This window comes from Scyliorhinus torazame, chromosome 17, assembly GCF_047496885.1.
Source record: "Scyliorhinus torazame isolate Kashiwa2021f chromosome 17, sScyTor2.1, whole genome shotgun sequence".
In the NCBI taxonomy this organism is placed as follows: Eukaryota; Metazoa; Chordata; class Chondrichthyes; order Carcharhiniformes; family Scyliorhinidae; genus Scyliorhinus; species Scyliorhinus torazame.
In genome coordinates, this window is record NC_092723.1 from 145,479,437 (window position 1) to 145,505,479 (window position 26,043).

Sequence of the window (26,043 nt, forward strand, 5' to 3'; positions counted from 1 at the left end):
GGAGCAGCTCTTTAAGGGTAAATCCACATTTGAAATGTGGGAGTCGTTTAAGGAAAGGTTGATTCGAGTGCAGGACAGACATGTCCCTGTGAAAATGAGGGATAGAAATGGCAAGATTAGGGAACCATGGATGACGGGTGGAATTGTGAGGCTATCTAAGATGAAAAAGGAAGCATACACAAGATCTAGGCGACTTAAATCTGATGAAGCTTTGGAGGAATATCGGGAAAGTAGGACAAATCTCAAACGCGCAATAAAGAGGGCTAAAAGGGGTCATGAAATATCTTTGGCTAACAGGGTTGAGGAAAATTCCAAAGCCTTTTATTCGTATATAAGGAGCAAGAGGGTAACTAGAGAAAGGATTGGCCCACTCAAAGACAAAAGAGGGAATTTATGCATGGAGTCAGAGGAAATGGGTGAGATTCTTAATGAGTACTTTGCATCGGTATTCACCAAGGAGAGGGACATGACGGATGTTGAGGCTAGGGATGGATGTTTAAATACTCTAGGTCAAGTCGGCATAAGGGGGAAGTTTTGGGTATTCTAAAAGGCATTAAGGTGGACAAGTTCCCAGGTCCGGATGGGATCTATCCCAGGTTACTGAGGGAAGCGAGGGAAGAAATAGCTGGGGCCTTAACAGATATCTTTGCAGCATCCCTGAGCACGGGTGAGGTCCCGGAGGACTGGAGAATTGCTAATGTTGTCCCTTTGTTCAAGAAGGGTAGCAGGGATAATCCAGGGAATTACAGACCTGTGAGCTTGACGTCAGTGGTAGGCAAACTGTTGGAGAAGATACTGAGGGATAGGATCTATTCACATTTGGAAGAAAATAGACTAATCAGTGATAGGCAGCATGGTTTTGTGCAGGGAAGATCAAGTCTTACAAACCTAATAGAACTCTTTGAGGAAGTGACAACGTTAATTGATGAGGGAAGGGCTGTAGATGTCATATACATGGACTTCATTAATGCGTTTGATAAAGTTTCCCATGGCAGGTTGATGGAAAAAGTGAAGTTGTATGGGGTTCAGGGTGTACTAGGTAGATGGATAAAGAACTGGCTGGGCAACAGGAGACTGGGAGTAGTGGTGGAAAGGAGTGTCTCAAAATGGAGACAGGTGACTAGTGGTGTCCCACAGGGATCCGTGCTCGGATCACTGTTGTTTGTGATATACATAAATGATCTGGACAATGGTATAGGTAGTCAGATTAGCAAGTTTGCAGATGATACTAAGATTGGTGGAGTTGCAGGTAGCGAGGAGGACTGTCAGAGAATACAGCAAAATATAAATAGATTGGAGAGTTGGGCAGAGAAATGGGAGATGGAGTTCAATCCAGGCAAATGTGAAGTGATGCATTTTGGAAGATCTCACCCAAGAGCTGACTATACGGTCAATGGAAGAGTCCTGGGGAAAATTGATGTACAGAGAGATCTGGGAGTTCAGGTCATTGTACCCTGAAGGTGGCAACGCAGGTCGATAGAGTGGTCAAGAAGGCATACAGCATGCTTGCCTTCATCGGATGGGGTATTGAGTACAAGAGTCGGCAGGTCATGTTACAGTTGTATAGGACTTTGGTTAGGCCACATTTGGAATACTGCGTGCAGTTCTGGTCGCCACATTACCAGAAGGATGTGGATGCTTTAGAGAGGGTGCAGAGGAGGTTCACCAGGATGTTGCCTGGTATGGAGGGTGCTAGCTATGAAGAAAGGTTGAGTAGATTAGGATTGTTTTCGTTGGAAGGATGAAGGTTGAGGGGGGACCTGATTGAGGTCTACACAATTATGAGGTATGGACAGGGTGGATAGCAACACGCTTTTTCCAAGAGTGGTGGTGTCAATTATAACGGGTCACAATTTCAAGGTGAGAGGGGGAAAGTTTAAGGGAGATGTGTGGGGAAAGTTTTTTTACGCAGCGGGTGGTGGGTGCCTGGAACGCTTTTCCAGCGGAGGTGGTAGAGGCGGGCACAATAGCATCATTTAAGATACATCTAGACAGATATATGAACGGGCGGGGAACAGAGGGAAGTAGATCCTTGCAAAATAGGTGACAGCTTTAGATAAAGGATCTGGATCGGCGCAGGCTGGGAGGGCCGAAGGGCCTATTCCTGTGCTGTAATTTTCTTTGTCACAAGAACGGACTCTTATCCTATCCCACATTTGGAGGATTGCATTGAGAAAGTGGGACAATCAGCTTTTATTTCCAAACTGGATTTACTTAAAAGGTTGCTGGCAGGTACCTTTATCCAAAAGGGCAAAGGAGATTTCAGCTTTTGTGACTCCAGATGGTACATACCAATTCAAAGTTATGCCATTTGGCATGAAAAACGCCCGAGGCACATTTCAACGGTTAACTAACAAGGTCATTTCAGGATTACCCAATTGTGCGGGATACATCGACGATCTGGTCATTTTCAGCCAGACATGGACAGAACATTTGAAACATCTGGTGGAATTATTCGATCGCTTGGCCATACAATCGGACAGGGTCGAATGGTCACACGGGATGTGAAACCAACAGTTATTGAGGAGTTTTCAAAACTCTCAAGACGAAGGGAAATAGTGCGATTTCTTGGCATGAGTGGATTTGATCGAACATTTGTGCAAAGGTTTTGCAGCGTGGTTGCTCCACTGATGGACTTGCTGAAGAAACGTCAAATATTTCAGTGGACAGCGGACTTTCAATAGGCATTTGACGGCCTGAAAGCTGTGATAACCAATGCTCCTGTGTTGGAGAATTGCAAGGGACTCTTGTGGTCAGATTGAACTAAAGTATCTGACTTTAAAGAGACATGTCGAGGGGGGAGAGGAATAGATGGATCATGCAGAGACCTTCTTGTTCAATGAGACTGTCAATCGAGAAGGATTTCAGTTGGAGGAAGACGAACAAAAAATAAAATGGACTATATTATTATACCTGTTTGCGTATGTTGTTTTTTGAAACAAAAAAGTATATTTACTGTGTGCATTTCTTAAAGGATAGTGAAAAGGTGAAAAATGAAACCATCTTGAAGTTGATGGTTTATTTTTTTTTCTTGCGGGGAGGTGTCATGCGAGAGCACCTTTAAGAAATAGGTGTTTAAGAAATGTACCTTTAAGAAATGGGTGTTTATCAGTGATGTCAGAGTGTGGGTGGAGCTGGGCTGTCTGTCAACTTTCGTTTTAGGCTCTTTGCTGCAGGGTGAGTTTCGTTTTCAGTGTTGGAGCAGAAGCCAGACAAAGCAGGTGTACTGATCTCTCTGCCATGAAAAGATTATCTCTTGATCATTTGGTGAATTCAGAATTAGAAATGTTTTCAGTAGTGAATGTAAACCTGATGTGCTTCATTTAAAAGGTGTTTCTTTTGTCTTCTGGATGTTGTTTGGGAAGTTATTAAGGATTACTTAGTGTTGTATTCTTTGGGGGTTGTATTTGAATTAATGGTTGCTAAGATGTTCACTGTATGTTTTAAAAAGGTTAACTTGAGTTCATAGAATAAACATTGTTTTGCTTTGAAAAATACTTTTCCATTTCTGCTCTACCACACCTGTAGAGTGGGCCGTGTGCTCCCCATACCACAATCTATTAAAAGTTGTGGGTCAGGTGAACTCCATGATACACTTTGGGATTCTCTAAACTCTGGCCCATAACACAATCTTCCCTGCAGATTGGGTAAAGTGCCTGTTTGAACAGTGCCCGTGTACTGTCACACAATCATTATTTTACATTAAAATCAATTCTATCAAGAAAGATTAATACTGCTCTGAAAACGGGCTTTGTCTGTATTTCTTTGAAGCAAACCTCACTCGACCTTTACTAGTTTCAATGCACAACTCCCCTCCTTGGCAACTGTTTGAAGCTACACCTGTTCACAACATTTATGTCATATGTAACCAGAATATCTGGTCACATACCTACACCAGCACCAAGATTGTCAATTTTTTACCTTTGTAACATCTCTCAACTCTGCACCTACTTCAGCTCATCTGCTGCTGAAGTGCTCATTCATGCCTTTGTTCCTTCAATTCAATACCGTTGACGATTCCAGTGCACCCCTGGCCAGCCTTTTGTTTTTTTGAAGGCACAGCGGCTTTTCGGGGAGGGATTAAAATCAAGGATGCTCAAGACGCCAGAATTGGAGTGCAGCTATTGTAGTGCTCTGCAAACCTCAGCTTATCCAAAACTCTGCTGTCCATGGCCTAATACTGCTCCCATCCTAGAACCTCTGTGGTCATCGACTTATAATGGTTCCTATCTGGCAACACATCAATTTCGAAGTTCATCCCTTCCCAATCTGTGCAATCCCCTAGAGCATTACAATATCTGCACTCCAATCCTAGAGCACTACAATAGCTGCACTCCAATTCTGGCGCCTTGAGCATCCCTGATTTTAATCCCTCCCCGAAAAGCCACTGTGCCTTCAGCTGCCAAGACAATAAGCTCTTCAATTCCGCCACCCCACCTCCTTTTTCTCTTTAAGATACTCCTTAAACGAGTGTGCCTGCGCGGGCCTGCAGCCGGGTCTGGAGCCTGTGGCTCGAGTGTAGCCTCCAGGAGGAGGAGGAGGATGGTGTTTTGCAGTTCTTGTCTGTCCCCTCTGATGTCTGGGGTGAGGTTCCTGTCCTGTGGAGCTGTGTCTTGTGCGGGGAGTAAATGGTGCCTTGGAATTGGTATGTCCAAGGAGTGTAAGTGAGTATAGACCCCTAATAGACCTGCTGGACTGGTCTTTCGCAGATGAAACACCGGCTCCTCCGTTGAAGGGACAGATTCAAAGGTGTCAGGAGTCTGAAAAGATGGCGAGGCGGATTGTGATGCTGACCAATGAGCTGGAGAAGGAGAGGTGGGCAACAGCAGGCTCATCTCCAACGACAAGAACAGGAACTACAGCTCAATCTGCCCATTCCCAAAGGATACAAACATGGAGGAAGTCTCCGAACACAGAGTCAGAGCCCCAAGAAATACAAAATAAAATCTGGATAGAAGCCCTCCCCCCAAAAAAGATACTCCTTAACACATACCTTTTGACGATGCTTTTGATCATCTGTTCTAATATCTCTTTATGTGGCTATAACACAAAGAGATGAAGAGCCAAGTGTGTTACCACATTAACAAGTACTATACAAATGCATATTGTTGTTCTAATTTAATCCGCTCCTTATCAATATCAACAGGCATATTTGAGGATGAAGAGAGCCAAGGATTTACTGCAACAGTTCTTAAAGAAGTTGGATATTTTATGTTCAACCTCTAATTCTAAGATCACCATACGCTTAGTCAAAATGGCTGGTACAGAACGTGCTCTTCAGCCTCTGCTTACATTTCTTGTATTCTGGGGATTATTCAAATCTCTCCCTGTCCCAATTCTACTGCAATAGATATCTCACTGACCCCTCCTGCTGACTTATTGTTGTGGAAAAAACTAGGCAGCACTTCGAGGTTTCGCAAAAGGTCTTTTATTATAACACTAAGTTCGTGGAGGGAGTTAGAGTGACCACCGTCCTTTTAATTGTCCCCACTTTACAAGAGTATAGCAGTACTTTATATGGTTTAATAAGCAATATTTAGAAAAAACGAGGCATTCCTTTGATAAGCCCAGACACAGAAAAGCGAGCAGAGTTAAACAACAGGCCTTGAATTCCAAGATTAAGAACAATAATAATTGTCTACTCTCAGCAAAATGTGCAGCTGTGCACTTGTTTACATAGTCTGACCTTCTGCCTATTACATGCAGAACGTCTTGACTGAAATAAAGCTAATATATCCATCATGCTTTGCCAAGTGCCTATTGACATGAAATATAGTCAAGCGGCCAGTTAAGAAGGAATACAGGGTATTAAGGCAACTCATCCGCCAACTAAAGTTCCTTCTACACTTATGATGCAATACGGATATCTTCCCTGTCCTGTCCCATTGCCTTACGCTGCAATGCGAAATCTCCCTGCCCTGCTGCCTTATGCTATGATACAGATCTATCCCCTGTCCTGCTGACAAGTACCCTCTATATGTTTTTGCAGTGCGGCTGATTTGGCGAAGTTGTGAAGTGCTTTTGTTTTATTTTGCCTAGCTGTGATAAATTGAAGGGACTGACTTGTGTGCAGCTTGCACAGGACTCCTGTGTTGGTGTAGAAGCAAAGTTGCTGCAGACTTATTCTGCAATACTGCAATCTTCCCTCTCCTGCTGCCTTATGCTGCGATATTTCAACAGATGGTAGTGGCCCGAAAGTATCTTGCTCAAGTGGACATTTTTCCACCAGCAAGTGTAGACCCTTGAGTACGAGTAGACTGGAGCAGCAGGGGGAAGATGAAAAAATGAGAGGTGACCTTCAAGCTGATTCAGTCCTCAATGAACATGCTTGCAACGAGGAGCAGAAACTGGAGCTCATTTCCTTGCTCTCCACCACACATCAGAGGCCAATAGTAGCGTCCCTATTGGAACCTAAATGGTACATATGCTTAATACACCAATTATCAAATGATTTCTAAATGTAAGCATTGACAACCAAAATAAATTAAATTACTTGATCAATGAAATCAAAAATAGCTAGAATGAAAAACACTACTTCTCCTTTCACATGTGTAAAATCTGTATCTCTGCTCCATAACAGTCAAAGGAATAATTTATTATGGCCTTGTTCTATTGAACCTCTGCACACAAAAAAATGCAAGTAAACAAGAAATCTCTGGCACACATAGGCAGGAGAGAAAACTTCCCAGAGGATTACACAATTCCTCAGAGTTGGCACAGAGGAGCTTAAAAGCAGATCTGACAGCCCCAGAAAACCATCACCAACCTCTTGGGACTCTTAACTCTTCATATGGAAGATTGGCACAAGACAATAAAGTGGAGCAAAAAAGATGCAATTACTATGGAAAATTCTTGGTGCGATTGCTTTGGGTAATCAAACTACTTTAGATGACATTTCATGACCAGAATACACATCGACTCATGCTAATGAGTTTTTACTACTAAAAACAAAAGTTAAATCATTCTCCTTATTGCAGCTTAAGACAAGCATTTTCCACATTCTTGAAGTGTTTATTAGTCACATATCAAGATGTTCATGCTTGCTCGTCAAAAACTCAATCCTTCCCCAACCTCAAATAGGCACTTATAGCATTTGATTCAAGGCGTGAGAAAAATAAATCAGGAATGCCATCTAGTTCCAAACCCAAATAATTTTAATTTCCCTCCAACCCTCTTACTTTTAAAAAGAAATGTCCTTCTTACACCCTCAATTCTCGCCTTTTCCCGGCATCACTCTTTAGGCTGGCAATCTATTCTGATTCCTCTTCGAACAGTCATATATATGTGCTCTACAAGGAGACTGACCCTGACAGTTATGAGCATCAACAAGTTTTCAGCTCCTAGAACTCATCTGTAATAATACTGAAAAGATATCCATTATTACCAATACAGCATAATTTCCCTCAAATTTCTTCCCAACATCGCTGGCTTTGAAAGCAGACCACGGCAGGCCAGCAGCACGGTTCAATTCCCGTACCAGCCTCCCCAAACAGGCGCCGGAATGTGGCGACTAGGGGCTTTTCACAGTAACTTCATTTGAAGCATACTTGTGACAATAAGCGATTTTCATTCATTTCGTTTCATTTTTCCTCTTCAGAAAGCACTGACATACACAAATATCTAGTTCTATGACCAGCAGTGACCCTTGTAACAAGCATGCTCAGCACGAGATTGATCTTGGAATCTTAGAATTTACAGTGCTGAAGGTATTGATGATGGTATTCAACAAACACACACATGTACATGTACACCTGATCTTGTCTGATCTCTGAAGGTAAGCAGTATTTGGATAGGAGGCAATCCATATTAGAATATTTGATCACAAGAGGCCAGAGGCAAAACAGACTCAGTGCTCAACCAATATCCAATGTCATCACATCCAACAGAGCCACCAGGAAGAGGAAATGGTGAGGTTCACTGTAGCACCTTGCTGTCACCTAAGAATTGTTTATTCAGCACAGGCAATGCTTTAAACCAGGTACCTTTCTGGTCCACACAGATTAACACCACAACACTAACCCACTGCAGGTGGTATTTTGGAGATATAACTTAAAACATCAAATGTTGACCCAATGATGTTACAATGAAACAATGAACCTTGAAGATTCCGACCAAATCACCCAATGAAACAATAACTGTCAAGTGAAAGGTGGTAACAAGGAAGGCACAATTGGAGTTGGAAGAACAGTTCTGAAGCATAAGGAAGCTACGAAGTTGGTCTTCGTTTGCCCTCTTCTAGCCAAGAACGAAAAAAATGTTTGACAGTAGGGCCGATCACAGCCAAACCACCGTGATTCTCAATTAACATGCATCTCCAGCAGGACTCACTATACAAGGGGTTGAATTCTCCATTATTGAGACTATGGCCCCACACCGACGTCAAAACGCGAGCATCCCGACTGGCAATAACAAGTTAGTTCCACGCCATCGGGAACTCGGCCAGTTGGGGGCGAATGATTGCTGAGCGGGCCTCTGGCAATGGCCCCTCGGCGGCGCGGCGTACTCCCCGTTGACACCGATTTTAGGTGCCTGGAGAATTGCCGAACCGGCGGCAGGCCCGATTACGGCGTCAAACTGGATTCTCCGCCCTGGCGCTGGCCGCGATTTCGGCGTCGGGGTGCGAAGAATCCAGCCCAAGAACTCTGTACTTTGATGTACTTCTGAAGTTCAGTCAACACCGCACAATGATCTGATAGGAGTGTACAATTTAGCAGCGTAATCTAAACAAAGACTGTTCTCTTATAAAGAAAGTACATCTTAATCACGGAGGATCATTTTCAATAATCCAAAAACACAAGCTCTAGTGAGGTTCAAATAGGTGACTGAATTAAATTAGGACTTACCAATTACTGATTCTACTGTATTACTAGCAGGGTAAAATGGAACTGCTTTGGCATTCATTGTTGACAATGTGGAGGGAGATGAAGTATCAGATCCAATACTAGATGCCAAACTAGATGTTATACTGGAGGCTAGTGGATTTACCACTGAAAATACATTTAAAAGGTTCTGCAAGGTACAGAAGGGATTTGATTAGAACAAGGGTGTGAACATACTTGCCAACATGAATTAATTTCTTACAGCATTTATTAAATGCAATCATGGAGAAACTCCATTATGTGAAAAGTTAATCTAATCTATTCATAAATCAATTTTTCCCCAAAAAACAATTCCAAATGATTTTTCCCAGTTAAAAGAGTACTCTGTGATAAGCATTTCGGTCAGAATGTTATTCACCTTTAATTAAGGAATGAATGCTCAAATGCACTGTGCTGCAAGATAACCACAACATATTTTTGCATCACAATAGCAACTTTAGATTTTGCCCATGTTGTTAAGTGCCAAGGGTAGGAATTCATTGGGGAAATCAAGTTGCAGAATTACTCCTGCTGATTTCACATTTCCCAATAGCAGGTTCTCTCTTAGCAAAATACAGGTCAGTGCAGTGAAACACCAAGGTGAAAGGAGGAGAAACAAATCCAAATATGTTAGAATAAAAAACTCAAGCATTGGGTCTTTCAGAAATGCAACATCGGGACTTGTAGTATACAGACGCCAGAGAAATCTGGTTGTGTTTGCTGAGAGATCTAAGCTCAGCCAGCACAGTTGTTCCTGGGTTAAAATTACAGCAGGAAAAAATAGCCAGCCAGGTATCATCTGCCAGTGACCCCTGGAGCAAGTGCTTGGATTTGGATGCTAGGATTAGAGTTGGCAGAGATGTTGCTCATGTTCCCATTGTCTGCTAATGATCACTGCCCAAGCTCACACAAGACCGGCCATTTAAGGTGGGATACTGGATGGTCACGAGCCGGAGCAGATCTATGTGGAATCATTGGGGGGAGGGGGGGGAATGGGGAAAGAAATCAACGTTATTGCCCCCGCAAGATCCTGCGTAAACATTCAAACCACTGTATTAATGTGAATTAAATATTTTCTAAAAGAAAGAAGAATATTTTTCATCAAATCCATTAAACAAACACCCATACACTAAAACAGTGCACCAAATACACATCTAATGCTCAGGTAATTGTGAGAGAGAGTCACTTTTCTGCATCTGGAAACCAACAGAGAGCAAATGTTAATGTGGCCTAATTTATCACAAAGTGGTGAAACCATTACAATCAAAATCAATTTTTAAATTTCAGCTCTCACTCACCTGTTTACTATCATGTTCATTTAATTTCTGGTTATTTTCTAGTGTTTGGTTTTTATGTTGCTTTGCCTGCAAGTAATTAAACAGTTGTAAGCACTTCAGCTCCAATCCAAATATCTCACCTACTCCAGTTAAAATAACGTCTTCCCTCATCAGTACTCAATCCCAGGTGCAGAAGAATGAAGAATTCAAGCAGTCACGTCACACCTGTTTACCATCTCTCAAAGGAGCATTTGGGTAGCAATCATTTCAGATAAGCTGGTGGAAGATACCCAGTTATCTCACAACATTGCAATCGGCAAACATTTGAAAATGCTGCACTTATCTTACCACATCCACCTCAACACCTAAGAAGGTGAACTCAAGAAACTGCCAGCTTTTTTCACAATTTCTAGCACTGGTAAAAACATATTTTGGCTTAAATTGACAGAACAATTAAGTTCACCATGGGTACCTGAATTGCCTTTGACCTCCAACATTATCCATTGAACAGTTTTGTGCAAGATCATGCTTTTTTTCTGCAAGGTGCAATATTCAGTCACGTGCTGCCTGATCTGTCACTGTCCAGATAGTTCATTCCACATTCAAGCAAAGATTACGTCAAGAAAATCTCTTAAACTTTCTTTCCTTGGGCACTGCCAGAAGATTGATCACACTGGAACATCATGTGACAGCACATAGTTTGTGGTGGTGACACCTTAAATCCTAATACCATAGGAATACATAGATGTTGAAGACAGCAAGAGGCCATTCAGCCCAGCCAGTGTGTGTTAGTGTGCCCCTCCAAAAGGAAACAATCCGAATCACAATTACCCAACCCTTTTCCCACAATCCTCCTCCCCTTTTCTTTCAACAAGTAATTTGGAATGTTGGCAGTTACTGCCTCGATCACTGATCTTGGAAGTGAATTCCAGTCGCACAATTTTGTGCATGTGATGATGTTTCATTGCCCTCCATTCTAGATCTCTTAGAATCTTGCACTCACATCACTCTCGACTCTTAATTATTGGAAACAGCTAGGCAGCATGTGGCGCAGTGGTTAGCATTGGGACTGTGGCGCTGAGGACCTGGGTTCAAATCCTGGCCCTGAGTCACTGGCTGTGTGGAGTTTGCACATTCTCCCCATGTCTGCGTGGGTTTCATCCCCACAACCCAAAAATGTGCAGGTTAGGTGGATTGGCCACACTAAATTGCCCCTTAATTGGGAAATTAAAAATAATTAGGTACTCGAAATTTATTTTAAAAAATTATTGGAAACAGCCAACTTCCGTCTACCCAGCTCCATCCCTTCAGATTTTGAAACACTACAATTATATAATCCTGTAATCTTTGTTATTCTAAATTTGGGAAGATGCTAGGCCATTGCATTGTACTTCCGCAGGTTGAAATTAAGAGGCAAGGGTGGGCCAGGGGGTGGGGACTGGTGGTGGTACAAGGAACAGAGCAACAGACAGAAGACCAATGTGACTTGCACCCTTTCCAGCAGTGAGTTAAAAAGCTCTGGAACAGACCAGAGTACAGGTCAACCTGATGCTCACATGGGAAACATGCAAAAGCATGGGAAGAGAGTGAAAGCCAGTAAACAGATTGAGGAGGAAGAACAGGAGAGCATTACTGTCCTTCCAATATGTTCAAAAGTAAACTCAAACCCCTTTTACTTGGTCTTCATTAAATGGTGCTCTGAAAATGGCTCTGGTTTCAAATTTAAGATTAATTCACCTGCATTGACTTAAAAAAAAAAACATACCATAATCCTGGAACTCTTAACTGGCAGACACCCGAGTCTAGGCAGAGACATCAATTGACAAAAGTGGTCAAAACTGCTCCAAACTGCCAAATCATATTAGCATAGAGATAAACCCCACTACTGCGTACAAAAGACAAGCTACAAGCACTGGAATTCACAGCTTTAAGTACAGGATTGGAAAGGTTTCGGAGTGGAAAACTTCAAACACAGAATGGGGTAAGATATATTTAGAAAAGAAACAAGCTTTCAGCCCCAGTTATAAGGAGATATTTTGTATGCGAATTACCTGATCTTCTCGTTCAAACCCCGGTGCTTTTGGATATGTAGATGTCGGTGATGAAACACTGGACGTCGCAGGATCTGAACATAAACTACCATTAGTGAAATATTTGGGCCTACTTATTGGTCCAATAGGAGATAATGAACTGTTACTACCTGAACTTGAAGTAACCGTTGGGCTGCTAGAAGATGAAACCTGAAAATTAAAAGTCATAAGATAACTTACCAGTCAAGTAATTATTCTAGTTTCAGAATTGTGTAAATATTAAGTACAATTTAAATGTCAGACTCAGCTGGGAAACAGTATTTCTTTTTTAATGTCCCAGTGTCTCTTCCTGGGATAGATTTAAGTGAGCTCTGGAGGTCCACTGACCTGGACATCATTCACAGAAGCCGAGATAGTGACTGTTTGTCTATGGTTGCCAACTTACACCAAGACACATTCACCTATCAATCCTGGCTTGTTGACCTATACAGTAGGAACCAGTTCACACTAGTCACCTGATTCACAATGGATAGAGGGCTGGAAAGCCACAACTATCCAATGGCTGTTGGGCTGGTAGCCTTCCTGTTTCCCCATCATAATGAGTTTCCAGTGTGACTTGAGCTAACAGTTGTAAGTTGCTTCCTCATCAGTGGACTTACCTACCTCTAAATCTACACAAAAAATAATTAGTTGCACAAGCTATACAGTACAGGGGCTGGTTCAGCTCACTTGGCTAGACAGCTGATTTGTGATGCAAAGCAAGCCAAGCAGCGCGGGTTTGATTCCTGTACTGGCTGAGGTTATTCATGAAGGCTCCGTCTTCTCAACCTCGCCCCTAGCCCGAGGTGTGGTGATCCCCAGGTTAAATCACCACCAGTCAGCTCTCGCCCTCAAAGGGGAAAACAGCCTATGGTCATCCGGGGCTATGGCGGCTTTACAGTACAAAGCAAGAGTATAATTTGCTTAAATAAAGGGAAGCCGCTTCTTTAAAATTAACATGCACCAATGTTTTTTTTTTTTTTTAAAAGATAAAAAGAGGAAAATAATTAAGGATTCATGCCCAGGTCAGAAACAAGTGCCACCATGCTTGTAGGACCACATTGATCAATCACAAAGCCATTTATATCACAACTAGATGTGAAAACAGCAGTGATCACATTCAGGTTATTTGTAGGTGCCACAGTATTGTACTTCAAATATTAATAACATTAAAACTCTCACAACAAAACTAGATAAGATAGTATAGGAATTAACAAGACTTTTAAAATTCTGTCCAAGGTAGTCAGGATACAAGTAGTACAAGACAAGCAGCTTGTTGGCACTGACATAGCAACATGTAATATGGTTAAGAGATACACTCACGTTTCCTGTCTGTCCATTATTGCTGCCTGAGTTAATACTTGTGCCCCAGTCATTTGTAGATCCAAGACTTTCTGTAGAATACAGCCGAGCACCTTGCTTGGGCTGAGCACCTGCCGCAGCCCCTGCCTGCACAATGGATGCTACCTGATTCATAATCTGCACCTCCTCAGTAGAAGGAATTCCTACAAAAAAATAATTTTAAATTCATAACAGAAAACTCATGTTCTGCTCTACTTAGTCAACAAAGCAAATAGCAAACAAGCATTAGGATTTTCAAGAGTTCAGGAACAACTTGAAACTTATAAACAATGGAAAATAGAAGCACTTCACTTTTAAAAATCCCATCAGCTCACAGCATCATGAACTTGTTTGAACGTATACCACTGCAAACCAGCTGGCCTATCACTCAAGGATTGCAGCAATATATTTGAAGACCGTACCCTGCTCGATCTCTCAAAAATTATTAACTGCATGATGCAGGATACCAAATCTCCAGGTCTGCAACCACTGAATGGACAGGAAACAAAGTGGAAGAATTGGTGCAGGACTGACATCTGTCATTGGTTCACTTCAGTATATCCACATCCAGACATAGGAACAGCTGCTTCCCCACAGTTACTCGACTCCTCAACAACTCTCCCTTGGACTGATCTGTTCCCTGTAAGAACACGATTCACTACGCCCTGTGCTGTTCTCGTTTGGCCTTGTTCCGCACTGTAACCAATCACTATTTGTTGATGCACCACTGTCAATGTACTCTGTCGATTATTCTTTTATCTACTATGTACATACCGTGTATGTTCCCTTGGCCGCAGAAAAATACTTTTCACTATACTTCGGTACATGTGACAATAAATATCAATCAATCAATATAAAAGACATGAAAGCTTCCATGACAGAAAGCAGCCTACGTCAGTTCTGTTCTGAGCCAGAACAAACCATAACAGTCCCGTTGCCTTGCTCTTTCCACATATCCCTTTATTTTCCCAACCTTCCCAAGTCACCCCCAACTCTTCAGTATTCAAGTGCTCTTTGACCTTCTAACTCTCCAGCTGCTGACCCAGGCTTGGACCCCTCTTAACTAAGCCTGAAGTTTCCCTCCAGGCCTCTTGACACCTTTTGAAGGGTTCAGCGAAGCACTCACTGCTGTCTCATTACGAGAAGTGACCCAAATGCACCACCTTTCTCTCTTGCTGCCCTTCCTGTCCAGTGGGCCTAATTTTGTTAAATTCCTCACTATCCAACTCACCCCTCTCGTTGCCAACCCTGTGGATTGTCTGTCAGCAGATCAGTTATGTCTCCTCATCTCCCTCCAGAAAGTCCATTCATTTGTGCACAAAGCCCTGCCATCCATGAGCTTAACTGTTGATGATTGTTATCAGCATCATGACCTTGCCATCCTCGTTGACGGGTGATGATGGTTCGGGCGCAGTTAGACCGTGCGTAGCTTTGGGCTCCCGACCATAGGAAAAACATTAAAGCCGCAGCATTGATTCACCAGGATGATGTCAGAGATGAAAAACTATAGTTGAGAGACTTGAGGTACTGTGATAATTTCCAGCGAAGCAGAAAAGGCAAAGAAGGGATTATTAAAATAATCAAATCCTTTTCTAGATTAATGTCTTTTACTTTGGGCAGTCAGTTACCAGTCAGATTAAAATTGTCGCTAATTCAAAGTAGGGGGAAGTTCGGGAAAAAATTCTTTATGCTGAAAATAATTGTAGTATCGAATGCTTTGCTAGACTGATTGACTGAGGCAAAGACCACTGAATTTTTAAGGGACAATTGAATAAATATATAAACAACTTATATTTATCTAGCACCACTGACATACTAGAACGATACCCAAGGCATTTCATAGGAAAATGATAAAACAAAATAATGAACTGAGCCACGTAAGGAGTGAGCCATTAGGTCAGTTGACCAAACACTTGGTCAAAGAGGTAAGATTTAAGGAACATCTTAATGGGGCAAAGCGAGTAGCGAGGCAAACAGATGTAGGGAGGATATTTCAGTGCTTAGGACTGAGTCAACTGAAGGCTTAAACCACCAAAGTGGAATGATTAAAATCAGGGGTGCTCAAGATACCAGAGTTAGAAGAGCACAGATATCCCTGAAGGTTGTGAGGCTTGAGGAGATTAAAGATGTATGGATGGATTTGAAAACAAGGGTGAGAATTTTAAAATCAAGACATTGCTTGATCAAGTGGCAGCATGTAGATTAAAAAAAGGAGGGGTGAAGTATATATCCTTGGGAGACACCAGAGATCATGGTGTCGGAGCAGGAAGAAAAGTGATTCTCTGGCTAAAATTAGAGAAAAAAATGGAATCAGATGAGAACAGTCCAACCGTACTGGACCAAAGTAGAGAGGTAGAGGGTGGTGGTATTGTCAACCATGGCAAATGTTGCCAAGAAGTCAAAAAGGATGAGGGGGGAAAGTTTACCTTTGTCACAGTCACATCGGATGTTGCTCGTGACTTTGATAAGACCTGTCTTGGCACAGTGGCAGGAGCAGAAACCTGATTGGAGGGATTCAAACGTGGAGTTTTGGAAAAGATAGGCCTGGATTTGATAGGTGACAACACATTCATGGACTTGAGAGGAAAGGGCAGTTAGAGGTGAGACAGTAGTTTGCAAACACAATGGGGTCTACGGGTTTTTTTGATGGGGTGATGATGGCAGATATAAAGGAAAGAGGGAAAGCACCTGAAGGAAGAGAACGGTTAGCAGCATCAGCTAACGTGGGGATCAGGAGTGGATGCTGGGTGACCAGCAGTTCAGTGGGAATAGGGCTGAGAGGGCAGGAGTTGGCCAACGTGGAAAAGATGAACTCATAAGAGCACATAGAGAGATAGGGGATAAACTAGAAAAAGATGGCTAGGACAGAGGGCAGCGTTCGAGGAAGTTTGGTCAGGTGGGCTCGTAGAAGGGAGCAGATCAGATTGCCTTGATTTCAGTAACAAAGAAGTCCTTAAGTTCCTTGCACTTATTATTGGAAATGCAGATGGTCAGTGGAAAGATGATCAAGACGATGGTTTACCGTAGAGAAGAGTAATCAGGGGTTATTGCCTTAGCAAATTCCTTCTGAAAAACATTACATGACATATTTACTGTATTCCCTTCATTTATCGTCAGAAAACTCAAATTTGTAAAATTAAACTTGCATTTAACCAGTCCATGCTGGGTGTTCTGGTTTTCCTTTGCATGTCTAAATATTATCTAAATTAACCTCAAATTATGGATTTGAAGACTTTGCCTACAACTGACATTGGACAAATACAAGTATCCCATTTATCCTTCCTTGAAACAAGTGTCATATTGGTTACCAAACTCCCACTTTCCCACAAACTAGTATATCTAAGTGAGAGTGAAAGAGCACCTCTGCTAACTCTTCTCCACAGTCCTTCAATGATGTTAAAAAAATATATACTTCGCAGGATGGTTGAGTTCACAACATATTAAAATAAGCACCTCAAGTGAATGTGACATTTAAAGAATATGGAATACTTGGTTTAGTGACAAGCATTTGAATCTCTTCTGCTGTAAATTTTGCTGTAGAAAAGAAAAAGATGGAGCAAGAGTACAACAAATTTTAATGAAGTGGCAGGACAATAAAAGTGATTCCCACTGCATGTGTGACATTTTTGGTCAATAGTAGTTGTGTTTCAACAGAATAACTCTGCACCCATTGCAGAACCAAATAACCTCAGAAAATGGAACACCCTCAATGAGTGATACATGGAATGCTAACTTACGTTCAACATGTGCAAATGCACAAAAAGGCCCACGTGGGCAGTATCCCGTCTGCCGCATATCATTGCATTTTGTAGACTTGTAAATCTAGAAAGGGGGAAAGCGATTAATGCAAAGATAAATATCCGTTATCTCATCTACATGCTGAAACTCTCATTAATGGCTCAGTTACCTTTTCCGACTCAACTATTCCAATCCTCTTCTGTCTGGCCTCACATCCTCCACACCCTGCAATGTTTAACTCACCCAAACCTCTGCTACCTATATTCTATCCCACATCAAACCCTGCTCATTCATCACTCCTGCTCTTGCTGACTTACACTGGCCACACTGGCCTCAGGTTTTCCAACACCTCAAATTCTCATCTTTGTGGTTAAATATCTTCATGACCTCACTTCTCACTGTTACTGTAACCGTTTCCTGGCCTAAAATGCCTCTACTACTCTCCACACTCTCTCCAGCCTTCGTGCTCCATTACATTTGAAAGATTTGGAATGTTTTTCTACATTAAAATGAGTTATCTGAAAGCAAATTTGTATTTATATACGTATGCGTAAAAACAAACAGTACATAAAGGCAACTGGTGCATAAATGCAGGTAATATGTGTAGTAGTAATAATAATAAACTTTATTGTCACAAGTAGGCTTACATTAACACTGCAATGAAGTTACTGTGAAAATCCCCTAGTCGCCACATTCCAGCGCCTGTTCAGGTACACAGAGGAAGAATTCAGAGTGTCTAATTCACCTAACAGCACGTCTTTTGGGACTTGTGGTAGGAAACTGAAGCACCCGGAGGAAACCCACGCACACACGGGAAGAACGTGCAGACTGCTCACAGTGACCCAAGCGGGAATCAAACCTGGGACCCTGGCACTGTGAAGCAACAGTGCTAACTACTGTGCTGCCACCATACTGCCCCTAAATTTTAACCCTCCTCTTCCACATGTTAGCAGAGTGGGGGAGGGCTCAGTAGACTTTTCAAAAGGTTTTTCATTTCAACAAAGGAATCCTATTGTATGTACCCAAATCAGGCAATTTTCTGATTAATAGCTGACCAAGTCACAGAACATTCTGTTTCTGGACAAATCTGGCAAATGGTGAAAGAGCAGAATGCCAAACGATCTTTCTCAATTGTATCTAACTTGTGTACACTAAAAAAGGCTAGGTTACAAATTGACAACATATACCAAGAGTCCTTCAACACTTTAAATGCTCTTGATTGTCCTTCAGTTTTATGTTTAAATTGTATCGATAGATGTTCACAAGCCAGTTACACTTTTGTAATGTCCATTTTAGTTCTAATAACATTCACATAAGCACGCACATCCATCAAGAATCATTTTGTGATGTAGCATTCATTTTTGGATCAGGATGGGAGAGAAGAATCGGCAATACTGATCCTTGTTCATGAGACAATGGCCCTCAGGTCCTGTCACAATCTGGATCATAGCAGCAACAATGCACCTGCAATCCTACAAGTAATGACTTTGCAACCTTGGTCTGTGTCTACAGTGAGATGTCCAAGTGTAGGTGAGGCACTTTTCATAGACATGGGAGTGAGAAGTAAATCCATGAATCTTCCCTTAGCACACAAAAAAGGAAAATTACAAATATAATCCTTTGTCTTTATTTATTTTTGCCCAAGAACTAGTGGACTCAACAAGTGCAGCTAATTTAACGATTGGAAGCCAGCTCGTATCTTACTTTGAGATTCCTGTTGGAATTGTGGATCAAGCTTGGATCTGATGGGAGGAAGGAGAATGTGCATTTATAATGCTCTTTTCTTATTTTCAGGGCATCCAAAAGCACTGCACAGCCAACAAATTATTTTTGATGTGCAGTCACTATTGTTTTATATGGAAAAATGGCAGCCAATTTGAAACAGCAAAGTCCCACAAACAGCAATGAGATAATAGACATAGAATTTACAGTGCAGAAGGAGGCCATTCAGCTCAGCGAGTCTGCATCAGCCCTCGGAAAGAGGACCCTACCCGATCCCACACCTCCACCTCATCTCCGTAACCCAGTAACCCCACCTCACCTTTTTCTTTGGACATTAAGGGCAAGTTAGCGTGGCCAATCGACCTAACCTGCACATCTTTGAACTGTGGGAGGAAACCAGGGCACCCGGAGAAAACCCACGCAAACACAGGGACAAGGTGCAGACTCCGCACAGACAGTGAGCCAAGCCGGGAATCGAATCTGGGACCCTGGAGCTGTGAAGCAACTGTGCTAACCACTGTGCTACCGTGCCGTCCCCTTATTGTCACAGGTAGGCTTACATTAACAATGCAATCAAGTTACTGTGAAAATCCCCTAGTCGCCACATTCCGGCGCCTGTTCGGGTACACTGAGGGAGAATTCAGAATGTCCAAAGTACCTAACAGCACGTCTTTCGGGACTTGTGGGAGGAAACCAGAGCACCCGGATGAAATTCACGCAGACACGGGGAGAGCGTGCAGACTGCTCACAAACAGTGACCCAAGCCGGGAATCAAACCCGGGTCCCTGACACTGTGAAACAATCAGCAATCTGTTCTTTTGGTGAGGAAGAAGAACCAAAGCAGAAGAACTCCCTAGCTCTCCGAGCATAGAATATGCTGTGGGATCTTTTACATTCACTTCAAGGGACAGACAGAAATCGTTCTACTCCAGAAAGCGTGGTGGCAAAGGATAGAAATGGAGCCAATCTTTATAAGCTTTTCATTACTGAGGTACGCATTACAAAACATGCATCGCCTAACCCAACAACTTGAGTTTTAGTCTGTTCCTGTCCATACCGCCACAAGTAAATCCCCAGCAAATGCCTATCTGCTTACAATTTCAGAACCCATGTCTCATCTGAAAGAGGTGCTCCAATGAAGTCAGATAGTTAAATAACTTTCTGTATATGGTTAGCACAGTTGGCTAGATGTTTAGCATGTGGTCTAGAATAACACTAACAAGTGCTGGTTCGATTCTCGTTCCGGTTGAAATAGATTTGGGACCTGCCTCCAGCGAGTGGAAGTTAATGACAAACCATCACTGCCAAGAAAATAGTTCAGGATGAAGCATCAGCAGACACAAGCTAAGGATCTACCTTCGGGCAAAGCATGAATGAACAAGGTTATACAACAAGAATGGTGACTAAGTAACTTCACCAGGATTTTGCACCAAATTATCTTAGGATCCATTCCATCTTTTAACACCCTTTTATCAGATGGCTCTACTTCTCATAACCGTACATATTTCACAGCCTTACCTCTGGATGGAACTGCTGTTCAGTTCGAGAATGACAGTACTGACAGTTATCTCCACTCTCACATTTTGTGGGCTCTCCCCATTCATCTCCATGTTTGACATTAGGACAAGGTGTTGATCTACAAAATGAAACAGGGGGAAATTATTCTGTAGTGTAGAGTAATTCAACCCATCCTGAAGAGGGATTGCAGACATTGCAACCTGTGCATATGTACAACTTTCAGTGCACTAATATTTCTCTCTTTCTATAAGGGATTGACAATAATAAATCAACACCTTCTTTGCAGCTTACCATCTTCAGCCAGAAGTGCTGAGTGAATGATCCATCTCAGCCTTCTCCCATGATCCCCAGCATTACAGATGTCAGTATTCAGCAAATTCATAAGGTCATAAGATATAGGAGCAGAATTAGGCCATTCAGCTCATAGAATGGCGGAGCAGACTCAATCATGGCTGATATGTTCCTCATCTGCTATCTACAATGTTACAGACCAAGAGCTGGATTGCGAAATCAGCCAGAGCATCTCCTCACGAGATCACATGACCTAAGAGCGGGAATAGGCAATTTAGCCTCCCGAACCTAACACGCTCAATGTGATCATGGCTGATCCCATCCTGGCCTCAACTCGACCGCCCTGCCCGTTCTCCATAACCCCTCAACCCATTACCAATTAAAAATGTCTAACACCTCCTTAAATTTACTCACTGTCCCTGCATCCACCGTACTCTGGGGTAGTGAATTCCACAGATTCACAACCCTTTGGGAGAAGTAGTTTTCCTCAAATCTGTTTTAAATTTGCTACCTCTTATTCTAAGATTATGACCTCTCTTTTTAGAATGCCCCACAAGAGAAAGCATCAGCTCCACATCTACTTTATCTGTACCTTTTAGCATCTTGTATACCTCAATTAAATCGCTCTTCATTCTTCTGAACTCTAGAGTATAGGCCTAAACTGTTCAATCTCTCCTCATATGACAAACCCCTAATCTCTGCAATCAATCTAGTGAACCTCTCTCCGTGCGGCCTGACCGGTCTCTCAGACTGCGCTCGGCTGGTGCCCGCATGGATTTTGACTCGAAGCCCAACTGGGCCAACCAGGTGGAGGAGGAGGGAGCCGAGGATAAAAGTACTGAAAATGCATTTGAAAGAGATGTGGATGGATCGAAGCAGAGAGGCCCCCTGCCTTCACCTAAAGAACAGATCAAAGGAATATTCAAACCACCATTTACAAAATCAATGAGGATGGAAAGGAATTGAAGATTATCTGCACATTCCGAATTGAAACGAGGAAAGCTTCAAAAGCTTGCGCGATGGAGCCAATTGACGCAGAGAGTCAATGCAGACAAATCGTAGAGCGAGTGACAATGTCACACTCCATGTCACTAACCTCTCGGCAGACACACGAGAAACTGACCTGCAGGAGATGTTCAGGCCCTTCGGTTCCATTTCTAGAATCTACTTGGCAAGGACAAAAACACGGGCCAGTTCAAGGGTTTCGCCTTTATTAGTTTCCATCGCCATGAGGATGCTGCCAGAGCCATTGCTGGTGTTTCAGGCTTTGGTTACGACCACTTAATCCTGAATGTGGAATGGGCCAAACCATCAAACAGCTGAGAGGTTACCGAGGAGCTGAACTAACGGCACTTGCCAGTTCAAGTTAATTTGTCATCCCCAAATAAAGTTTCTGGACCATCAAAAAAAGAAAACCTAGTGAATCTCCTCTGAACTGCCTCCAATGCCACTACATCTTTCCTCAAATAAGGGGATCAAAACTGTGCACAATACTCCAGATGCGGTCTTACCAATGCCTTGTATAGTTGCAACAACACTTCCTTACCTATATACTCAATTCCTTTTGCGATAAATGACAACATTCCATTTGCTTTACTTATTATTTGCTGCACCAGCATGCTCGTTTTCTGTGATTCATGCACGAGGACACCCAGATCTCTCTGCATCGGAGCCCCCCGAAGTCTCTCCCCATTTAGATAATAAGTTGCCTTTCCATTTTTCCGACCAAAATGCATGACCTCACACTTATCCACGTTAAACTCCATCTGCCACATTTTGGCCCACTCTCTAAACTATCTATAACCATTTGTACGGTTCTTAGTTCCTCATTCAATTCACTCCAAGTGATATCAAGAAATGGCTGAACGCATTGGATACTGCAAAGGCTCCAGAACGTTCTGTGCCTCTAGCCAAACTGTTCCAGTGCAGCTACAATGTTGACACCTACCTGGCAATGTGTAAAATCGCCCAGGTATGCCCCGTCCATGAAGCACAGAACAAATTCAATCCAGCCAATTACTGTCCCATCAGTCTACTCTCGACCATCAACAAAGTGATGGATGGGGTGATCAACTGTGCTATCCAGTGGGACTTACTCAACCTGTGCAGTGACACTCAGCTTGGGGTCTGCCAGGTCCACTCAGTTTCTGACCTCATTCCAGCCTCGGTCCAAATAAGGACAAACTAACTGGACTCAAGAGGTGAGGCCAGAGTGACTGTCCTTGACATCAAGTAGACATTTGATTGGGTGTGGCATCAAGTGTCCGTAGCAACATTGAAGTCAATGGGAATCAGGGGGAAAACAGTCTGCTGGTTGGTATCATATTTATCACAAAGGAATTTGGTTGTGGTGGGTGGAGGCCAATCATCTCAGTTCCAGGACATCACTTCAGGAGTTCCTCGAGGTAGTGAACTAGGGCCAACCATCTTCAGCTACTTCATCAATGACCTTCCCTCCATCATAAGGTCAGAAGTGGGAATGTTCACTGATGACTGCAGAATGTTCAGCACTGTTGGAAACTCCTCAGATACTGAACCAGTCCAAGTCCATATGTAGCAAGAGCAGGATAGAGGCTGGGAACGTGGCAAGTAACTCGCTTCCTAACTTCCTGTAGCCTGTCCACTACCCACAAGGCATAAATTAACAGAATGATTGAATACTCTCCAGTTGCCTGGATGAGTGCAGCTCCAACAACATTCAAGAAGCTCTACACCATCCAGGACAAAGCAGCCCACTTCATTGGTACCCTATCCACCATTGTTGGATTCAACAATTATAGAGGGAGGTCCTTTAAAATATGAGCTGAAATGATTCTTGAAAATTACTGAATTTGTAGAAATATGAGTACATTATAAAATTGGCTAATCTTTTGAATACTGTCCATGACTGTCTCAAATGTTACGAACAGTGTACTGCAAGTACACTCATCAGTACTTTTACTTACATGAGGTACATTCAATGAGTTTGAAACAATCTCGTAACTGAGACCAGACGTGAGGTAGGGAATTTAAATGTGGGACAAGAGTCATGGAAATAAAATTAATTTGGAGTGATTGATTAATGGTTAATTAACCAATTGCCTGTTAAGTGACTGACACGTTCCTGAACGAACCAAGGGGTTCTCAGCTGAGAATTAGAACCAATGAAACTAAGTAAGGGGCTAAACCCCGATTCCCTTGAGAATGTAATCCGTTTAACTGATTAGCAGAGAAATTTTAGCCGTCGGAGAATCCTTGGAGCATTGGTAAAAATTACTTTTAAAGGCCTTTGTTGAATGACTTTTAATTTTGTAAATCTGAAGTCACTTTTAGCTTGTAATTTTTGCTTCCACTCATTGGTGTCTCAAGGACATTTCGAGACACACAAGAAAAAAGTATTTTCCAGTTAATTTTGTGTGAATGCACCAAAATATGTTCTTAAAGAAATAAACATAACTGACATTCATTCAACCGGACTGACTTATCTATGAGCGAGAGATAAGGCAAATCTTACTACCACCCATGCAGAATGCAGAAGTGTGTACTATCTGGCAGACCCCAGGGGTGAAAGAATAGCATCTCCTTGTGACCAGTTAGACATTTGTTATTTTTACACATATAGACAACCAAATTGCCCTTTGTGAGCTGAACTTAATGGCCACAGCAGTGGCTCCATCCACCAGCTAGAGAACCAGTGGGAACCCTGCCACAGTCATTTCTATTATTCTCGATGGGCCCGCCCCTGACTTAATTGGGGGGGGGGTTATTAAATTCCATCCCTGGGAGTACCTATATCACACAAATTGCAGTGGTTCAAGGAAAAGGTCCACCATCATCTCGATGACAACTAGCAATAGGTTAAAAAAAATGTCAGCAAAGCCCTATGCCAACAATAAATACATTCTTAAAAAGATGCTTTAAAAAATCCCTCTTAATGTGATTCTTATTTTCAAACGTTGGATAAATGATCTAAATAATCCCGAAACAGGACAACTATCCTCTTAATCTTTCTTTCAGCATTCATTCACTTCCTTACATTTCCATGAAGCACCCAAAAATATTTCAACAATAAATATAAACTGCTGCTGTTTAACATTGAATTGTACTGCAGTAGAGGTTCACTATGTTACAAGTGCGAGGAAACACTACTGAAGTGAGCTGTAACTGGCGCCGAATTACAGGTTTCACAAAACTGCAACATTGTCAGTGATGGGCGAGCTTCATCAATCTGCCATTAGTAGCTTCGCAGACATTTTAGGAGCATGGAATGCTCCATCAGAATGGCTAAAGCAGAAACATTTACATCTTCTCAGTAAAAACTATTTCAAATGCAGGTGGCCGAAGAGCGATGTAGAGAGAACAGTGAAATTATATTGGCTATAGATTGCTCTCAAAGTCAGCATAGACCCAATCTGTCCTCCTTACATTCTGTAATCTTCTAGAATTCTATAAGGAATCAGTGTTCCCTTTGCTATATAGCAAAGTGCTGTACTGTCCACACCCCCAAAATAATTTTAATGTACTGTTCCAGAAATGCCCCTCATAATCTGGCCTCCAAATACATTATATAATAAATTTTGTTATTATCCCAGCCAATTGTCAAAACAATAGTGTATGGTAGTGGTGGGGTGGGGCGGGGTAGCAGCAGCAGAGCAGGGAAGAAGATTACTGCTTAGTTCAATGGGGGTATTCATCCAAGCGCATTACTGGAAAGAACACCATGCATTTACATAGCACTTTTCACGACGACCAGACGCCACAAATTGCTTTACAACCAATGAAGTACTTTTTCAAGCGGAGTCAATTTTGGTGTGTAAGAAATGCAGTTAATTTCCGCTCAGCAAACTCCAACAAACAGCAATGTGAATTGAGCAGATAATCTGTTTTCCTGTGATATTGATAAATATTGGCCAGGACAGTGAGATAACTCTCCTGCTCTTCTTTGAAATAATGCCAAGAGATCCTTTACATCCCCCAAAGTTGGTAGATGGGGACACTGTTTAACGTCTTATCCAAAAGATAGAGCGTCCAATAGTGCAGTGATCCCTCGGTATTGCACTGACACGTCCCTTTTGTGCTCAAGCCCTTGGAGTGGGACATAACCTCAGAAGCTTGTGATTCAAAGACAAATTTGCGACAAACTAAGCCACCGCCGATACAAAAGAAGAAAAAAAAAAAGGCTCTCCCATGAGAAGGGGATAAAATAATGAAGGGGAAAACCAATCACGGTGCTGCTTTTGCATATTTGGG

The 26,043-nt window shown here is 42.3% G+C and overlaps 1 protein-coding gene across 3 annotated transcripts in view; it reads right to left on the bottom strand.

Annotated features, from left to right (window-relative positions):
- Nucleotides 1–26,043, bottom strand: part of unkl (unk like zinc finger) — a 262,287-nt gene that overhangs the window by 58,478 nt on the left and 177,766 nt on the right. The window contains exons 6-12 of one of the 3 annotated variants that reach the window (XM_072481215.1): nt 20,524–20,641; nt 17,283–17,367; nt 13,528–13,709; nt 12,336–12,375; nt 12,187–12,260; nt 10,157–10,222; nt 8,844–9,009 (exon numbers count right to left, since the gene is read on the bottom strand). In XM_072481215.1, the coding sequence (XP_072337316.1) occupies nt 8,844–9,009; nt 10,157–10,222; nt 12,187–12,260; nt 12,336–12,375; nt 13,528–13,709; nt 17,283–17,367; nt 20,524–20,641 (731 nt within the window). Of the gene's footprint in view, nt 1–8,843; nt 9,010–10,156; nt 10,223–12,186; nt 12,376–13,527; nt 13,710–14,776; nt 15,077–17,282; nt 17,368–20,523; nt 20,642–26,043 lie in introns of those variants that run through there. The other 2 variants (XM_072481214.1, XM_072481216.1) reach the window with 2 other exon arrangements.